Genomic DNA, 20,137 nt, shown 5'->3' with positions numbered 1-20,137 from the left:
AGCAGATTGCTGCCATGGCAGAAACATTAATTAATAGTGTGGGTGTTTTATTTATGGGCAGGGTGATGCCACACAAGAACAGTGATCACCTGAGGCAAAGAGAAGTCCTTGAAGGCCCTCTTTGTCAGACACGCAGAGGTAAACATGCAGGACAGATGTGGCCTGGCGCTAAAATACACATCGCTCCCTTAAAGGGTTGTTTAATTTGAGCCTAATGAGGATATATATGCGGATCATCAGCACGGAGGAAGTTCGAAGGAATGAGTGCTGGTTGTGATGGGGTACACACACACACACACACATACAAATGCACCCACTTTATTATTGGCTTCATTAGGCGGTGTATTTGATCAGAATCAGTGCCAATGTGTGCAGGAAAACACCATTCAGGTCACGGGGTCGGGCTTTAGCAGGATTTATTATAGACAGCGGGGCAGCTGCTCTGCACTGATGGATGGTACAGTACCTCTGGGTAGAGGCACTCTGATCTGCGGAAGTCCTGAACCACAATGAATCAGGTTCCGGCTTTATTTGGATTCAGAAGACAAACAAATCATGACTTGGCAGTCAGCTTGTGTGTAACTGTTACTAGCTCTCAATAATGAAAACATTAGAACAAATGAAAATACAAACATAATGAAAGTGCTTATTAAAGCACCAGGAGGTTACATCAGGATGTATTGGATAGATTTCTAAAGGTCGGATCACAGACGGCTTTAGACAAAACTAAACAAAACCACCAGAAAGCATAAGCACTATATAATTTACCTAAAACTAACCTAAACCAGTTTAGCATGCTGATGGGCTACAGAAGTCTGGTAGGCTTACTTTTCTCTAACTCCAAACAACCAGAATTTTTCTTTTCAAACTTGTAGTCTTTAGCCCTAACCGACGCTTACTTATGGGATGGCACAAAAATTCTTAAAGGTCCCAGGACATGGTGCTCTTTGGATGCTCTTAAATAGACCTTAGTGATCCCCTAATACTGTATCTGAAGGCTCTTTTATATAGACCTTAGTGGTCCCCTAATACTGTATCTGAAGTCTCTTTTATATAGACCTTAGTGGTCCCCTAATACTGTATCTGAAGTCTCTTTATATAGACCTTAGTGGTCCCCTAATACTGTATCTGAAGTCTCTTTTATATAGACCTTAGTGGTCCCCTAATACTGTATCTGAAGTCTCTTTTATATAGACCTTAGTGGTCCCCTAATACTGTATCTGAAGTCTCTTTTATATAGACCTTAGTGGTCCCTAATACTGTATCTGAAGTCTCTTTTATATAGACCTTAGTGGTCCCAAATACTGTATCTGAAGTCTCTTTTATATAGACCTTAGTGGTCCCCTAATACTGTATCTGAAGTCTCTTTTATATAGACCTTAGTGGTCCCTAATACTGTATCTGAAGTCTCTTTTATATAGACCTTAGTGGTCCCCTATTACTGTATCTGAAGGCTCTTTTATATAGACCTTAGTGGTCCCCTAATACTGTATCTGAAGGCTCTTTTATATAGACCTTAGTGGTCCCCTAATACTGTATCTGAAGTCTCTTTATATAGACCTTAGTGGTCCCCTAATACTGTATCTGAAGTCTCTTTATATAGACCTTAGTGGTCCCTAATACTGTATCTGAAGTCTCTTTTATATAGACCTTAGTGGTCCCCTAATACTGTATCTGAAGTCTCTTTTATATAGACCTTAGTGGTCCCTAATACTGTATCTGAAGTCTCTTTATATAGACCTTAGTGGTCCCAAATACTGTATCTGAAGTCTCTTTTATATAGACCTTAGTGGTCCCCTAATACTGTATCTGAAGTCTCTTTTATATAGACCTTAGTGGTCCCTAATACTGTATCTGAAGTCTCTTTTATATAGACCTTAGTGGTCCCTAATACTGTATCTGAAGGCTCTTTTATATAGACCTTAGTGGTCCCCTAATACTGTATCTGAAGGCTCTTTTATGTAGACCTTAGTGGTCCCTAATACTGTATCTGAAGGCTCTTTTATATAGACCTTAGTGGTCCCCTATTACTGTATCTTTCATGCCATGGAACCATTAAACATTTTTTTCACATGCAGCCACTTTCCATGGCAATATAAACAGACTTTGATGTGAACAATTGGTGGAGTTCTTTTGTCATGTTAGCATGCTAACATGCTATTCTAAGATAGCAAACATGGCAAACCTAATACCTGCTTATCATTAGCTTCTTAGCACTGCCATTGGGAGCATGTTAGCATACTGATGTTAGTATGTAGCTCAAAGCACCGCTGTGACCAAGTGCTGCCTCACAGAGCTGCTGGCATGGCTGTAGAACATGGAGGTGAAGAGGGCAGCTATCTGTTGTGAGCTTCAAGTTTTTAATTGTCATGTGTTCTCTGCAGATCAAGATTATTGAGCTACCCAGTAAGACCCCAGTCTGCACCCTGGCACCAGACGCTAAGCTGGGGATGGTCATGTGTATCAAACTGTGGCAGGTAAGCACCAAGAAGCCACCTCGAGTGTCATTTTAACAGAAATTGTTAGTTTTTAACTCAACCCCTGAAGAAAGTAGCATTGTGTCCCTCTATAACTACATCTGAAGTTCAACAAGCTTTATTGAAAGCAGGAGATTCTCTTCTGTTTAAAACAAAGGGGAAATAGAAGGTACTTTTTCTTATACTTACCTGCTTTATCCTGATTGGCCAGCAGCCTATAACGATATATTGATGCTCAATAATAGAAAAGTCAACAAATATGCACAAGAGAGACGTGGCACATGATTTACAGCCCAACAACTCGTCCTGGGCCATTTTTCCAAGCGTTTCTTCTCAGCTGGCAGTGAGTCCCAGCACTGTAATTAGAGCGTTTGGAAGGGCCGTGGGTTCACAGCCATATATCAGCCTGCAGCTGTACATCCAATCTGAACCCAGCAGAAACGTTGCTTTCTGTTTTGTAAATGCTGTCGAAAAGTTTTATTTTCCAGCCATTAAGGAGACCCTGTAATTATTTTCCTGGTTAATTATTAACTCTTTGGGTTTGGGGCTTTGGGCGACAGAGTGGGGTTTTAGACTTATGCAAGACTGTGAATGATTTGAATACATTGTATGGGCTGTACAGTTTACAGGCAGCAGAAATCAAAGCTTATCAACCTGAAGCCAGAGTGGGGCGAGTTGCTGCCCCGTGCACATTCAGTCCTGTGTTCCTGTAATACAAATTAGACAGTCCCTCCAGGATTTCGCGGCCTTTTTTTTAGATTGTTGCGGCCCAAAATGCCTGATTATTTGGGGGGTTTTGTAAAAAATAACGATAAAAGTTCTATGTTTGTTGCAATGAAGTTGCGGGGGACAGAGAAAGTTGCAAAAAAAAGTTGAAACTTGTTTTGAGGAGGCTAAAATGACTCTATGCTGAGTTTTCCTAGTAACCTAAAATGCTCAGGTTGCTGCAAACGTTGGTATAACCTGAAAATGGCTGGTGGATTTAAGACAAACTAATTTGTTGAATGAATCGAATTTGAACATATGTGTCAGTGGCTTGTTGATCTTTACTATGTTAGCAAAGAGTATAGAAGTAACACGACAGGAAACTCAATAGAACGTTCAGTTCAAGATGGCGGCGCTGCAGCTCGGTCATGGGTGCGTTTGTTGCAATGGAAGGTTCTACTGAGTGCAGCTCCGCCATCTTGGACTGAACACAACACAATGTTCTATTGAGTTTCGCCTCTTGTTACTTCTATACTCTTTGTTGTTAGTTCATTTCCTGTACTGGCCTGGGACACATTCATACGTTTAGTAAAGCACTTATTGGACTTTAACTTATCATGGCACTTACAATAATGAGCGTAGCTGTCCTCTATTTAGGTCATTGCGTGCGTGCGTCACGGGGGAATGTAAACCGTTTAAATCTGAGCATTAACAACTGCACTCGACTCACATTGGGGAGCGACAGAGTCACACACGTCTTGTCTTCATAGCACAAACAAGGAAATGAATTTGGCGACGTACTTTGTGACGCCAACCCGTTCTCACTCCCTTCTGTTCATTGGCTCTCAGAGTCACATGCTGATACAGAGTCAGGCATGTGGGACTGCTGGGATTGGTTGAAGTCATGGGAAACTCCAGTTATTGGTCACGTTGATTGGTTGAATTTACGTAAATTTGCGTGAATTGGTGCTATTGTGAAATCCTGGAGGGACTGATTATTTTAATGACTACAAAAGCCATAAAGGTGGTATTGTGTTTGTGACATTATCTTAGAGACTTGTAGCCACTTGAGTCTCACAGTGCATGCTGACATTGGGTTTTTCTTTTCACTGTTACACCCACCTTTCATCATATGATTTATGAAGCAAAGCTGGTTTGGCATTGAGTGCCAGGAAACATAATGATCAATTATATCATTATAAATTATATAATATCATTGTAATATGGAACAGGCAGCTGTCTGACTTCAAAGCTGAAGGGCGATTCTAAATGATTTCAGGCCGATTCCTTTCAAGGCGAGGCAAGTTCATCTGTTACACTGACTGAGCGACTCGAGAGGGTCCAAGCAGCGGGAAGAGACTTTATGTGTGTGTGTGTGTGTGTGTGTGTGTGTGTGTGTGGTGTGTGTGTGTGTGTGTGTGTGTGTGTGTGTGTGTGTGTGTGTGTGTGTGTGTGTGTGTGTGTGTGTGTGTGTGTGTGTGTGTGTGTGTGTGTCAGTCAGTCAGTCAGTCAGTCAGTCATAAGAAAATATGCATATCTTGTCTTTCACATAAAATGCTCATATGCTACCCACTGTTTCCTTAACCTCACACAACATGAGGCAACAGCCGACATCGTCATCCTCTCTCTCCACCTCGTCTCTCTCCATCACCCACACACTGGGAAGAAGCCACTAACAATCATCTCCTCTCTCTGTCTTCCCTCTCACCGTCCCTCCCCTCTTCTCTTCCCACCGTTGAGAAGCGATTAGCCTCCATTATTTCCAGGACAGACTCACCAACAGATTTATTGTCAACCTTTAAGCCCTCTCTACTGGAATTTCTGGAAAAAGATTAAATGCAGTGTTAAACGGCACTTTCTCCCCTCAGCAAAATCCCACCCAGCCCTTAGTTCCTATTCTGGGCTGTGTGTACATAAGGTGCGAGAGCTTTCCTATCTGATCTCTCTGAATCTGACTGGCTGTGAACAATACGGCAAACGTGGAGGAAGAAAGCCCCTCCACATGTGGGTCTGGAGTGTGCAGGGCTTGGCCAGGGGGACAGTAGTGATATATGGTGTGCAAGGCTTGTAATGTGAACAGAGGCTGGCGGGGAAAAGGAAATGTTCCTATACAGATATCCATCACTCTCAGCTCATCACCTTGCTGCCTCGTGGCCATGACATCATGGTGGACCGGGACAGAAACCGGAGGAAACGATTGGTTCCTTATGTTGAAGCGGTGCCTGCCCGAGGCCTGTGGTGGCCACAGCAGCAAACAAGCTGTTGGTCTCTGGGTTGTTCAGGACTTACACAAAAGGAAATTGTATAGAATTGTTTGTGGAATATACAATAAATTCAGGATAAATCAGCCACGTATTTCTCTCTAATTACATGTACATTTTATTTATTCATGTTTTTGTTGTATTTGTTTATTTGGCAGGCATTGCACTCATTGATCAACAGTGAAAAATCTGTAAAATTAACCACAATTAGCATAAAAGGCTAATAATGCATCGAGGAGTGAATCTTTATATATGGGCTGTCCAGGCGCCCACAGCTGCATTTTTGACATTACATATATACATGATTGGTCATGTATTTAGAGAATACGATAATGACACCTAATTGTTGGTGTGTAAAAAGATGGTGTGACATTTTATAGTCTAATGATTAATGTAAAAGTTAAATCTTTTTGGTGGTGGTTGAATAAAGTCTAACACAGGGCTCTTTGGTGCAGTGCAAATCCAATAGTATCAGAACAGCATGAAAACTAAGACACTCTTTCTGAAGAAAGTACTAAAAAGCCTTTGTTGATGCGGCTAATGCATAGCAAAAAGGCAAAGATTATGCTCCAATGTGTTGCGCCACACAGGCCTTCTTTAGAGTGACTAACCAAAAGTGAGATACAAACAGGAAATACATTATACTCAAAATGGATGAATTTAGAAATAATCTGCAAATTAACCGATAATGAAAATAATCCTTAGTTTCCTTGGTATGGAGTCAAAGTCTGTGTGTGCAGTGACATTTTCTTGAACTAGAAACTCAGAGGAACTAACAATTATATTTATGGTGTCCCTATTTGTTAGAGCTGTTTTTTTGTGCCTCCATAGGTTACATCTTTGTGTTTTTTGTTGCCTCAGCAGCAGGGGGATTTTATGGTAAAACTCTACACTAACTGTGATTGTTTTAGAAGAAGAAGAGAGAAGGAAGGAAATGAGCAAAACCTTAATTGGAAAAAGCCCCTGGATCTTGATGACCTAACTGGACCATGGGGGTCTGAACTAACTGCCTGAGTGACCGACAGACTAGTATTAGGGCTTTCAGCCTACAAGCTTTAAATGGTTGCATTGTTAACTAGAAAGGCACTCGCATAGTGCAGAGCTGTAGTTGGGCCTGTAGTTTTTCATGAATCCTGCTTACAAAAAGACAGGGATTATTTTAAGTGTTACCAGTTTGCCAACAAACTGCACAGGAAACATAACCATCTTGGCAATGTCTCCAACAGTGACATTGCATGTAATTGTTCATAATCCACATTAACCTATACAACAGCATAGGATTGCATGACTATTAACAAGTTGAGGCCCAACTAGTCGCCATTCTAGAGACGCCCCGGCTTCATTGCTCTCCTGCCTCTTCAATCGGCTTCCATCCATCTGTCTTTCCAGCTGTTCTGTGGTGATGAATCTCCTCCCAGAGCCCCTGCCCTACTCCAGCAGAGAGCCCTCTTGTAGAAAGGCCTGTGGAGGATATAATGAATTAGGTGTCTACCCAGGGTTCCCCGACCTCCGACCCATGACATCATCAATCAAGGAGGTCCTACACTTAAGTGAAACGGTGGGCCCCAAGCCTGAAACGCTTAGCCCGGGCCCTGTCGGCAAGCAGGGGCCACTGATTTTCACTTGTTTTTATTTGTTTTCATAATCCCTTAGTGTTCGTCCTCGCTGATGTGTTTGGAAGGAATACACGATTCTGTCTATAATTTGTTTAAAGCTGGAAGAAGAGAAATATAGAGCGTTAAGTGAGAAGAGTACTTGAAGATGGATTAAAAAAATTGCAGACATGGCCCCCTCGCACATATGGAAAACATTTCTTTCCCTCCTGGCTTCTGCAGGGCACTGTGCTTTTGCTGGGGGCCTGGTGGGATTCTGAAGCAAGGGCACGAGTCAGGACAAAGTGTGTATCTGTGCTTTGTGTTTATAGGTCTTTTGTGTTGTGAGGTTCAACGAGCCAGTGTGAAGTTATTTAAACTTGGACAATTTTAAATCATTGTTTGGATATGGGGAAGTGAAAGGATGTGTTCTTCTAGGTAGCAAGAGCTATGGTACTTTCTCTACTGTCTGCATATATGTACACAGAAGAATGGTGGGATTTCGGGAAAGCGGGATGGTGTTTAGATCTCATCAGTTGTTCCTCTCTCCTCTTCTTTATCCATTCCTCCTCCCCTTCTCTTTCTCCTTCAGTCCTTCCTTTCTTCCCTGTGCCATGCAAAGATATATGAAGCCCCCAGTTTTTATCAGTTCACCTTTATGTTCTCGTTCACAGAAGTGATTTACACTCTGGGACTCCCAACCGTGGGAGGGCAATGTCATTTTATATACACATAAATACACTTTGTACTTAGTACAGGATGATCTATCTTTATTTAAGTTGTCATGTGTTTGGGATTTTGCGTCTGATTTGTGCACCTGGTTTCATTTCATTTCATTTCTTGTGATTTGAAAGATTTTCTCTGATGGTTTGACTAGTTGTAAACATGGCGGCTGGATCTGTAATGTCCTGAGGTGAGACGGGGAGGAAGCAAGACTATAGTGGGTTTTTGTACATGAGGGCATGCAAAAGGTGTGTAGACCTGAAACAATTAGTTTATTAGGAGATCAACAGACAATTAGTGCATTTTAATTCATCTTCATAAGTAATTTATCAAGCTAAAATGCCAAATATTCTCTGCTTCCAGCTTCTCCAATGCTTTTCTCTGTTTTAAATGATTGTAAATTAAGTGTGGGGACACAAGAAGCAATTGTGGGAATAACAATAATTGAAAGAAAATTATTTCTACATTAATTGATAATTAAAATACTTGTTACATGTAGCCCTAATGCTGTTCCTCATTAACAAGTGTCTTATAGAGGTAGTTTTTTGTGTTAAAATAACACTTAAAATAATCCCTGTGTTTTATATTTTAAGCAGATGAAATACATAAAAAGTGGACTGAAAATGTTACAATACAGCAAATGTAAGCATTATAATATTAAAAAAGTATTATATCAATATGAGATTATGTATAACCAAAAATTAGACCATACTTAGTAAAAAATAAATATTACAAAATATGCAGTAGGTACAGATGAAATACCCCAAAACAATGCACAATATGACTGCATGTCATACACACACACACACACACACACACACACACACACACACACACAGTGGCTTGAGAAGGTTTACACACCCATGCTAAAGTTGATTAAAATCTTTTGGAAATTGATCTTAATACCTTAATTCAAACAATTAAGGAAAATCCAACCTTTAGAACAACAATTTTCTTTCTGAATGAATAATGTATTGATAATAAATAAATGTTCTTCCTTAAAATACAGGGGGCATAAGTATACACCCCCCTATGTTAAATTCCCATAAAGGCAGGCACATTTTTATTTTTATCCAGTTATAGTTTCCCTTTGCTTTTGGAATTAAACTATGTTTATGTATATATACATATATTATATACACACACGTATGTATGTATTTCTGTGTGTGTGTGTGTGTGTGTGTGTGTGTGTATATATATATATATATCGTGGTAGCAGCGAGGCCTGTGGCTCAGTAATATAGATGAGGAGCAAAGTGAGGAGTGGTGTAATGGAATGCTGGAAAGAGAGAGCAGCAGGCTGACGAATGGAGCGCGCTGCTTCATTCCGAGTGTCGGCGGGAGCTTCCAGAGAGATAACCTCTGCTCCGCTCGGCTTCCAGCACCACGCAGCGGTTTCTGGGGTTTTTAACTACACTGCTCTTATCTCACATCTTACATCACACTACAGCTGGGCGATAGGGAAAGAATCAAATATCACAATATTTTTTTACGAAATACATCTATATCGATAATGTATGACTGACTATTGGTGCTTTCACAGAATATTTACACAATGAGAGTTTTGATAAATAATCCTCAGTAATGTGGATATGATGACAAAATGAATAAAGGCAAATAATTGAACTGCCAGATCAGTTACTTTACTGTAATGCAGCCTTTGAAATCAGGAAAAGACAACTGTCATTGCAATAGTACGATATCCAAAATATAAGACATCTAGCCTCATATATTTATATTGATTTTATATTGATATATTGCCCAGCCCAACCTCACATTACTTTCTGTGTTCTCTCTTCCCTTCTTGCTGTCCCTTCTCCTTTCTCTTATCATCCTCCCTCACATGCAGCCAGACTCGGGTCCCGGACCTCTCCTGCTGGCTGGATACGAGGACGGTTCCCTGTTACTGTGGGACGTAACCCAGAGGTCCAAGCTGAGCCAAGCCAAAGCCCACCCTGAGCCCGTCATGTGCCTGACCTTTGACTCCAACTGTCTGAGGGGCATATCTGGCTCTTCTGAGAAGAAACTCTCCCCCTGGATGCTGGACAGACAGAACAACCTGCAGGTCAGCAGAAGACAGGCTCGGAGAGGATAATACTGTTGTCTAGTCCAGTGGTGCCCAAACCTTTGTCTGATGAACCACCACAGCCCTTTCAGACAAACCAGCTGTTGTGATTGGTCTGATTTCTCCTCTTATTTCTTTTCCGTTGCTAGAGCTGACAGAGGAGGTAGCAGTTCATCTTCACATCCACCACATAACACAAACACATATGGACCTGACATATTTCAAACAATGCTACGTAAAAATAATTTTGTGTGGCAGGGCACCTTCAAACTCTCTCTCTCTCTCTCTCTTCCTAGCTACTTTTCTTGCATTGTCCACCTCATCATATTGTGTTCAGGTGTTACTGTTTTTTTAATATACGGTAGTTGTAGTCATTGTGGTTATTCTACAATCTTTCTAGGTACCCTAGGCAACTGCAGAAGTACTTTCTGGGGTACATATGCCTGTGGTAGGATAATCAGCCTACTGAAGTGTCCCTGGCTAAGCTCCCGAACTTCCTACCTGCGGACTTATTGTTGCACAAGAGAGTCAGCTTAATACCATGAAATATTATAAAATGTTAATGGGCAGATGGGCAGAGTGGAGAGTTGCCTTTCTCTAGGTTCTCTTGGAAAACATCAGGGGCCAAAGAGGCTCAGTAGGGCTCCGGGGGCCATAAATCAGCTGCTGGTTACACAGCGTTGGCAGGGCCAGGGGACGAGGGCCGAGGGCCGGGCTGGGGCTGTCACTCCAGACCCTAACCACCCACACGCATACACACGGACACATAGTCACATATTAGGCCTGGATAATATTAATAGTTTGGGATTTTAAGAAAACACATCACTAAAATAGGAATATTTAGGTATACTTTCATTTAGCAAGTTAAAAAAACATTTAATACATTTCTCTTGACTGGGATATTATTGAGATGCATACTTTCCTTTAAAGACACACGCGCAAACACACACACACACACACACACACACACAAGCACACACACGCACGCATGCAAAAAAATAAAAACCATGCACTACAGCCCCTGCCAGAGCATCTTCTGCCACACCAAAAGAGACACATCAGATTTGTACCATAATTCATTTTACATAACAGCTAATGCTTCAGACACTTAACGCCTCATTTGAAGCCATATTTTCTCTTGATTTCACGAGTAAAAGGGAATGCTCCCATTCTGCTGCCAACCCCAATGAATCTGAACAGAAAGGAACCTGAAGCTGACATAGTACACTCCTCTACAGTGAAGGAGTATTATTCTTTCCTAGGCGCTTTACAAATGAATGCTTGAATTAGAAATATTTGCAAAACCCCATTTTTTTTCACCCAGAAAATGTGTCTAGAAAAACACTACGAAGGATTTGATTCAATATACCAAAAACAGGAGGAGAGTGGTTATTTGGTTTATTTTGCTCAAGCAACAAAATATTGATTCAGCATGGAATCCAGGATGAGGATGACAGGAAAAAAGCACAAGGAGAGGGAAAGGATCCAACAGGGGCTTTTAAATTATCCCGAAGTGCAGCTCAGTGTGACGTCCAGACAGCTATCCTCAGTTCTTCCCACAAAAGTATTTTTGTGTGGCAGCAGTAAGGGGGCGGGGGGACCTGCCGGGTGGTGGACCCAGGCCCTGGGTCCTGACGGACGACCCGTGAGAGGTAATAAAAATATCAAAACCTCGGAGGCCCCTTAGCCAAACAAAAAACACATCTGCAGTAAAGGGAACAGTAGTTCACAGTGGGAGGCTGCAATAAAGGCTGAGGAGGCTATAAGTGCCACAGCATCCCACTTCCCACAAATTACCCCTGCAATACCTTTGAATGTAGTGGAACTGGCTGGCAAAGAAGATAGATGCTTTTTGTGAAATGTCGGGGAAACTGAATGTGACACAACACAGTGCAGTTAGGATTTAGTGAAGCCAAAGGGCTGTGAAGTGAGCTTATCAAGCCCAGACAGACAGCCTCAGGAATGGAGGTGAATGTATTCCACATGGCTCCCAGAGGCCTTTCTCTGCCATTTGAACTGGCTAGGCTGATATCCTTTCATAGAAATGAGGCATCATCATCACACTTTTCCCCCCTTCCTTTTCCTAGTAGCTTACATTTTTGGTGAATGTGTTGGGGTGAGACTATGTGGGCGTGGGTGTTAGGGTTTACAAGCTGCTAAGCCACATGAACATATATTTAGGCGTCCACTCATATGTATTGACAAGTGTAGTGACATGTTCCTCCAGGAGAAAGAAAAAGGCAGAGGCCGTGGACTGGAGAAAGAGAAAACAGGTATAGACAGGAAGATTAGCAGTGGAAATCAAGCGTGGCTGACAGCAAGCGCTTTCTGAGACTGATGACAGTCCTCTACAGGTGGATCTCCTGACCCTCATCTTCACTACGATGTCTCACATACATATCCCCTCAGTAGTCTCGGTCTTCTGTGACTTCTTGCATCCATCAGCCAATCCTAAAATGACCTGACATAAGATTCAGGTCATACTAGGCCCAACCTCTGTCTGCTTTTGGACTCATGTACAGTTTGTATGAGTAGCTGTCATAAAAAATGACAGCAACCCCCCACACCACCACCCACCTCCCCCTTGTTTCTTTTCTGAATGGGACTGCTCGTCTGTTTGACGCGTCCATCTCCTGTCAGCCAGAGCCAAGCTCTGACAGGCAAGGTGACAAAAGGCTGTAATCTCCCCGCTGCCGAGTGTGATTCAGGGACAGGGTGTGTCAGAAATACCTGTGAAAAAGCCTCCCAGCTGCTAGGCTCGAGTGAGTGAGCGATGATGGGACGTTTCAGTAGATGAGCGTGAACTCCAAGATCTGTGCCAAGACTGGGGGGGAACGACGGGGAGGAAAGTGGAGCGGGGCTTGAGTGAGACCTGCCAAGTGGACGCTTCTTTTGAACGTCTCCTCTGTCGTTGAGATGCTACAAAAGTGGATCCCGAAGTGTGAGTTTGTGTTGGATCTGTCGTAGGGAACACAAAGTGTAGTGGGTCCAGCTGCTGAGCAGAGCTGGGAGCCTCCTGACAGCTGAGAAAACTAGTGTTTAGACAGTGTGCATGTGCGTGTGCACGAGTGTGCGTGTGTGGTAACACAGGCCAGAAAGGAGTGTTCAAACAAAAAACTAGATGAAGCCCATAGACAGATTCTGTCCATGATGAGATAGTAAGGAAGCAAGGGGAAGACAAATGGGGTGTCAAATAAAACGAGCCAAGACTCCCCGGTTCGAGCCAATGGATTTCATTACAGATGTAGGCCTGGTTAATGGCAGCGCTTAAGTCAGCAATGCTTTTCTTGGTATTCATTCAGCAGTGGTGTGGCCCGACGGCAAGAACAACAATGCTGCTGCTGGAGAACATGGAATTAAAGTTACAGTGTGCAACTTAGGCTATTTCCTTTTTTAAGAACAAAGAAGAGTTCTCCTAACATTGAGGAGTAATGTATTCATGGGCTGCAACTCATTTCATATCCATTAATCTGCTATAGTCTTTAAAATCTGTGTGTGTGTGATTGTGTGTGTGTGATTGTGTGTGTGTGTGTGTGTGTCCAACCCCAGAGCCAAAGGTGATGACTTCAGATTGCTTGTTTCGTCAACAGTTCAAAATAGGAAATGCGCCTATCTGCTTTCATGCAGAGTTTGTTGTTGTTGTCGTTCTCATGTCTAAATGGTAACTATGAAGCAGCCAGTTAGCTTAGCTTAGCACGACTGGCAACAGGGAAACGGGTTGCCTGGCTGTGTCCAAAATGTTTTTTTAAGATTAATTTTTGGAAATTTATTTTTTAAAGGATAGAGGAAGACATGAAAAGGGAGAGAGGGGGGGATGACATGCAGCAAAGGGCCGCAGGTCGGAGTTGAACCCTGGTCCGCTGTGTTGAGGAGTTAAACTACATATGGGCGTCCGCTCTACCAACTGAGCTGTCTGGGTGTCTGTCATTCTATTTCTTTAGAACATTGTGAAAATGGTTAATCATTTAAAATTGTTCTTCTTTTCCGTCAATCAACTAATTGATTGTCTCATCGTTCCAACTTTAACGCCGTTATACTATACCCTAAACAAACTATACTTCTGTTGCATATAACCAGAACTAATATAACTCCAGCAGAAACGAACATGTATTTTTATGATTGATTTAATCAGTTGATTTATGATGTGATTCATTCATGAATTATTCTATAAAATATCAGAAATGGTAAATTGCAGATTCCAGTTTTCAAGGTGATCCAAAAGCTATTCCATTTATTGTGAATGATATAAAGCAGCAGAACCGTTAAATAAATGATAAATATATGACTTGAAACAATGAATTCAATTTACAAAATTGCTGGCGAGTACCTTCCTGTTGATCCACTTAATCAATGAATCAACTGATGGTTTCAGCACACTATTACTATTACTGTCAACGACCTCTGCCACATGAAGTCCCAGAGTAAACACTGCTCGCTGGCAGCCTAGGAGCCAGCATAGCTGCTCATGAGCACCAGTCACCAGTTTTTCTTTTTTCTCACCACTTTTGGTTCTACTTTCTCAGACTGTAGAAAGTCAAAACAATTTGGCAGCCTGCCCTGCTGAATGACCATCGCTACATCATTAGCCACTTGCTGCTTACATTTGACCCTTTAATGAAACAAATGCCTTTTCCTGACACAAACTATGGGAAGCAAAACAAACAAAAACAGACACTTAAACCCATCATTATCAGGCCTCTAATGCAAACCAGATGGAGAGAGGTAGGGGCATACCAACTTCTTGAGGTAATAACAAAGCTCCAAACAGTCTTTCAACCCCCTGGGTTTCTTTGTATCAGCGTATCTGGCTTGTTTGGTCTCAGCCAAACTTAGTTTTTTATGCACTAGTGGTACCAGTGATGATGGTTTGCCCCCAAAATAAAAATAAATCACACATCTGCCTTAGCAGATATGTGAGAACTTAGCTTTTTGATCAATGACATTCCTCCCTGCTCTTTCTTTCTCCCTTGCATTCCACTTTATCCACTTGGGCTATGAGTACCTGGCTTATATCTTCCACATGCAGCTCGTGGATGGTTCCTGCCCGGAACAGGAGCATGCAGATAAATTCTCCACCGTCTCCTCCCATCCAAGGCCATTAGTCTCCCTAGACACAGCTTATGAAGTCAATTATACGCTGTCCAGTTTGATTTTTAGCTCCCATATCCAGATGTTTGTGTCCCATCTACAGGTCCAGCAGAGATTCCATGGCCCGCAGGAAGAGCACGTTCGTTCCCCAGGAATGCCCACCACAGCAGGCCCTTCAGATAGGGATCCTAGCTGCCATTCGTTAAAATATGTCAGAATGTTGCCCCTTTTAGAGCAATTGATACAGTCCTTGGACACTGTAGATCACAGGGAGAGGGGAGCTGTGGCTAATCTTTAGCAGGCAGACGTTACAACAGTGTATTTATCGGGTCTCTTCTCCCGCTGACCAGACCTTTCAGTGTGAATGTAATTTATCAGAGGCGCCTAAAGCAACAAGGCCTCTGCAAACAAGCATTTCAGCGCAAGATGGTCTCTCTCTCTTTCTCTTTCTTGCGAACTGTGACAAAGGTACCTCAAGTCCTGCTTCCAGAACAGACTTCCCTAACTCCAAACCAAATAGTGGGACACAGAGAGATCTGCTCGCGGCACTCGTGCCGTAATGTTTTATGGCCGATGACTGAGTCCCAGGACTCTCCAGCCACATTCAACAGACATCCAGCCTCACACTTAGACCTCAGTCATCAGATCAGCAGATAGTCTCTCCCTGTCAGTGTTTGGGTTGGCAGCAGTTTCCTAGACGGCAGTGATAAATCGACGTACTGACCCAATTAGTTTGTCTGATTTATTTTTTGTCTCATTTGCATGAACAATTGGCTCTTTTGGTTTTGTCTTTCTCTTACAATTACCACAATGAAACTGCTACTCTGTGTTTGTAATACGTGTAAAAGTGTCTTATGGTTCTACCCTGCAACGACCTGCTAATGGCCTTTTTCCTCTTTGTGGTTTTTCAGCTCCAGGAGTGTGTGACGCTGGTCAACCCTGGAGTTTCCCAGCTGTGCATCAGGGGGGACGGTAAGCTTCTGGCATCAGCGGGCTGGGACCATCGAGTGCGGGTGTTCGGGTGGAAGAAGCTGCGCCCACTGGCAGTGCTTCAGTACCACACCGACATGGTGCTAAGTGTGGCCTTCTCTGACCACCAGGACCCCAGGCAAAAACTGCTGGCTGCTGGATCCAAGGACCAGCGGATCAGCCTTTGGTCAATATACAACGAGGGAGGGGACACTAGCTGAGCCTCTGAATCTGGGAGGATATTTGGAATATTTTTTCTATTGATGTTGCTTGGACCAGCAGCCAATAAGTCAGCAATAGTCCAGTGTAAAGGTTTGATAATTGGATAAACACACTGCACGTATTATTTTTTTATTAATTTTGAGCTCCTGTGTTGATGTCGTCCTCTAGCACCAAGTGTTGTTGACGGGTGGAATCAAAGTCCATAAATAACAATGGCTAATTCGTTGTTTTGTCAGGAATCACGTCATTACATGCGGCTGGTTTCCGCCTTTTGACTAGAAGTGTTGAAATGAATCATTGCATCATCGATGCATCGCAATGTCGACCTGGACAGTTCTGCTTTGATGCAGTAACACAGCATAAACGATTACAGCCTGCTGATGTACTTGGTTTCTGGTTGCTGCTTTTTTCTTTTTGCCTGTGTGCTGTGTTCAGACTGCGCTACATATAGGAAGTGTCTTTTTTTAAGAGCGGATACAATAAAAAGCAGAGTTCATATATACATCTGATAGCTTGAATTAGTTGATGAAAACCATGTGTAGACAATAGTGTTGTCAAACAAATAAAATATTTAATCACGATTAATTGCATTAATGTCGTAACTCGCAATTAATGGCACATTTTCATCCATTCTAAATGTCCCTTGATTTCTTGTCCCATTATTTTTTTTCTCATTTTAATGCTCTTAACATGAAAAGTGGATCAGACTATATTATTTATATATCACACTATAGAGGAACCTGTAGGGGGACTCTAAAAGAGAAACCTGCACGGGGGGCTCTATAGAGAATCTTTTAGGGGGTGTTCTATAGAGAAACCTTTAGGGGGGGGCTCTATAGAGAAACTTTTAAGGGGTGCTCTCTAGAGAAACCTGTGAGCAAAAAGCAAGACTACAGCACAGAAATGGCCAAAACTGCATAGCGCCCCTTTAAGATTTTAATAAAATGTGAGGCCAGTTGAAATATCTGATATGTTTCTAATAGTTCACTAGACACTTGCTGACATTTTCAGCCCACTGTTTGCCGAAGCCTTTTGCGACGCTTGGTGCAGCTCCGTGATTGTGTTGACTTATCTAATAGGAGATTTGCTCCAGTGGACCTGAATTTGAGGTTTACGACGCACCTGAGCAGCTATGTAATCTGGTGGTGTTATTCTAGCAGGTCTTAGCTTAACACACAGGCCCCTCCATCCTGACCTGGGCTGGATTTGCCAAACAAGGTTAATCACAGCACAGGCATAAAGAACACAGGGCTGTTGGTTTAGTGGAGTAACCCGCCCCCCCCTTTGTTTATCAAAAAGAAAAGGAAAAAGTAGAAATCTTCTTTAAACGTTACAATCAACCTGAAGAATTTCAAATAAGTAAATATAGGTGTTTTGATATGATCTGTAAGAGCAGCATTTGCATTTTAAAATAAGACAACTGTTAACATCTACATTTTATTTGTATGTATTTCTAAACACAGATGTCTTTTTGAGAAACAGACATTTGTCATGAACAAGGCCAAGGGTCTTGTGAAAGTCCCAAAGAAAATAGAGAGGTGTTGTTTTTCTGTTCACTGTCTCTAATAATATCTCTGAGTCAATGAGCATGGAGCTCATGTGTCGAGAGGCAGAGGGCCGGGGGCTTCAAACGCTCGACGTTCTGCTTCATAAAGGCTTTGTCTCCTGGGATGGCTACAAGTCGAGAAGCTCATCATGCTGTACAGGAAAGGCCTGAGAAATCAGAGAGCCAGACGAGCATAATGACCCCGAATCATTAGTGAACAGAGGAAAGACAAGGTCATTTGCTAGACAAGCTGCCTTGCTGTGACGCTACTGTCATTTTTGGAAAAAAAATGTATAACTGCAGCTTTTGTTTGCTTAATTGCTTAAAAAAATGGAATAAGAATGTTTTGTTCTGGTTCTAATGACATGTTTTCCTTGTTCCCTGCAGCAGAGCTCCGTCCATACCTTTTGTGCCTGACCCCACTGGTGACATCTTGCATTCATAACAGCTTCCTAACTCTCCTGTTGGCTTTGAACAAACACTGGCGGTGGCGTGGGCCAGCTTCCGTCCATTCTCTGATAAATCAAATGCTGGGTCCATTGGTGCAGATGTCTGCTGAATGGAGCAGACAGCAACCCACCGGCCTTAGAAGTGCCTGGTGGGGTGGTGGTGGACCTCATAAATCACTTCATAATGGATCATTTAGGAAGTCAATAAATGGACAAGGAGAGCGTCTGCACAATAGGCCCTGAGCTTCACTTATCACCTAACGTGTGTCTTCCTCGGCCTTGGAGGTCAGAGGTCAGCCTGGCTTTGGGGATAGGACATAATCACGTGTGTGTGTGTGTGTGTGTGTGCTCTCTCTCTCTCTCTCTCTCTCCCCCCTCTCTCTCTCCCTCTCTCTCCCCTTGTTCCAATACCAATTTTATAAATTACATTTTAACAAAAAGAAATGACATTACACGTTACATTTTTTTTTTCTCAAAATGCACCACACAGACATGCAACACACACACCCAGGTGAGCCCTGTTTCTGTGCGTAACAGTGTTTTTGATGTATGCCTTTACAACATGTAACGCTAGACAGCCAATCACCAGCATTATTAAATGTAAATGTGCTGTATTTATATAGCGCTTTTCCAGTCTTAACAACTGCTCAAAGCGCTTTTACATCTACAGGGAACATTCACCATTCACACACTGTGGCCGGGGCTGCCGTACAAGGTGCCACCTGCTCATCAGATAAACATTCACACACATTCACACTCCGATGCGCAGCACCGGGGGCAACTCGGGGTTCAGTGTCTTGCCCAAGGACACTTCAACAATGACTGCAGGGGCGGGGATCGAACCACCAACCTTCCAGGCAGGCAGGCAACCGCTCTACCACTGAGCCACAGCCGCCCCTATTAGACTATTATTTGACACTGACTGATGATATTGACTTCTTAGGTATTTCAGTTTGGTATTGGGTGACAAGGCATTTTTCCAAACTCGAAACAATGGAAGCAGTTCAGTTGGTGCCTAAAAGTATTGAAGTTTGGTACCCAGCCCTAAAGACGTCACACTGAGCCTGATTATTTATAAAACATAAATGGTGAAAAAGAATGTTTGGAAGAAAATAATCCCCTCTGTATTAGCCAACACCAATGTTCCGCCTCATGGTTGAGTTGGTTTTATTTATTTTTTCAAATGTGACTTAATACAGATGTATCAAGGCTCTTTCCCAGTGGTGATGATGTGTTTTGATGTTTTGCATAAAATGCCCGTCAGCAGCCTCATGCACACCATAAACCAAAGTATCTTTTGTATTAGCCTAGTTGAGAGGCCACAATGTGAAACACGTGTTTAGCTGGAGGACTCTGATTGGTTTACCTTGCTTGTTTTTAATAGCTGTCCCCAGATACTGCAGTCAGGGGAGGCGAGGCCCGGCAGCAGAAATGTACACAGAGGTGAAGCGAACGAATCGAGACCCTGATAGGCCTGTCATAACAGATGTTCCAGATGCAGCTGAGTGTCAAATGATGCCTCGGGTCGCATTAGCATCCATCCTCTGCCTCTTCATACTTCACTGGCAAGTCCTTTCTCCTGGAGCCTGAGACATCTGGGCACCCAAATGTAACTGGGCCTAAGCAGGTTGCTCTGTTCCTCTGTGTGAAATGAAGGATACATTGAAATATTGTGCTTGACAATGGCCTAGGCCTGTTGAAAGCATGCCGGAGCCTATTAAGGTGCATGTGTAGAAAAGTATTGTGGAAAAAAAGTCACCAATACAGGCACCATACTGACTGTATTAGTTGGTATTAAGCTGCAATTCCTTATAATTCCTCCAGCAGGCGCACTTTCTATGATTGCCACTTTGCAGAAAATCAGTAATTTAGTTTGCAAAGGATTTAAAATATCTGTAATCTCAGCCTGTTAAACTATCTTTAAAAAAACCTAATTCAGTAAGACAAAGCTTTGTTTAGTTCCCTATTTGTATAGGCTCCTAGGGGCCCCTGCAGACTGTAGGGCAGGGTTACAAAATGAGGACGGCCTCAGGCTTCAAT

General features: G+C 42.6%; 1 protein-coding gene across 3 annotated transcripts in view; it reads left to right on the top strand.

The window, feature by feature from the left end:
* Positions 1-16,619, top strand: part of gnb1l (guanine nucleotide binding protein (G protein), beta polypeptide 1-like) — a 28,148-nt gene extending 11,529 nt beyond the window's left edge. For 2 of the 3 annotated variants that reach the window (XM_032516410.1, XM_032516411.1), the window contains exons 5-7: positions 2,385-2,477; positions 9,608-9,823; positions 15,823-16,613. In XM_032516410.1, coding sequence (XP_032372301.1) covers positions 2,385-2,477; positions 9,608-9,823; positions 15,823-16,101 — 588 coding nt within the window. In that variant the 3' untranslated portion in view covers positions 16,102-16,613. Of the gene's footprint in view, positions 1-2,384; positions 2,478-9,607; positions 9,824-15,822 lie in introns of all 3 variants that reach the window. The other variant, XM_032516412.1, reaches the window with a different exon arrangement.
* The last annotated feature ends 3,518 nt before the right edge of the window (positions 16,620-20,137 follow it).

This window comes from Etheostoma spectabile, chromosome 5 (genome assembly GCF_008692095.1).
Source record: "Etheostoma spectabile isolate EspeVRDwgs_2016 chromosome 5, UIUC_Espe_1.0, whole genome shotgun sequence".
In the NCBI taxonomy this organism is placed as follows: domain Eukaryota; kingdom Metazoa; phylum Chordata; class Actinopteri; order Perciformes; family Percidae; genus Etheostoma; species Etheostoma spectabile.
Note: the sequence above shows the minus strand (reverse complement) of the source record. Positions and strands in the feature narration are given on the sequence as shown.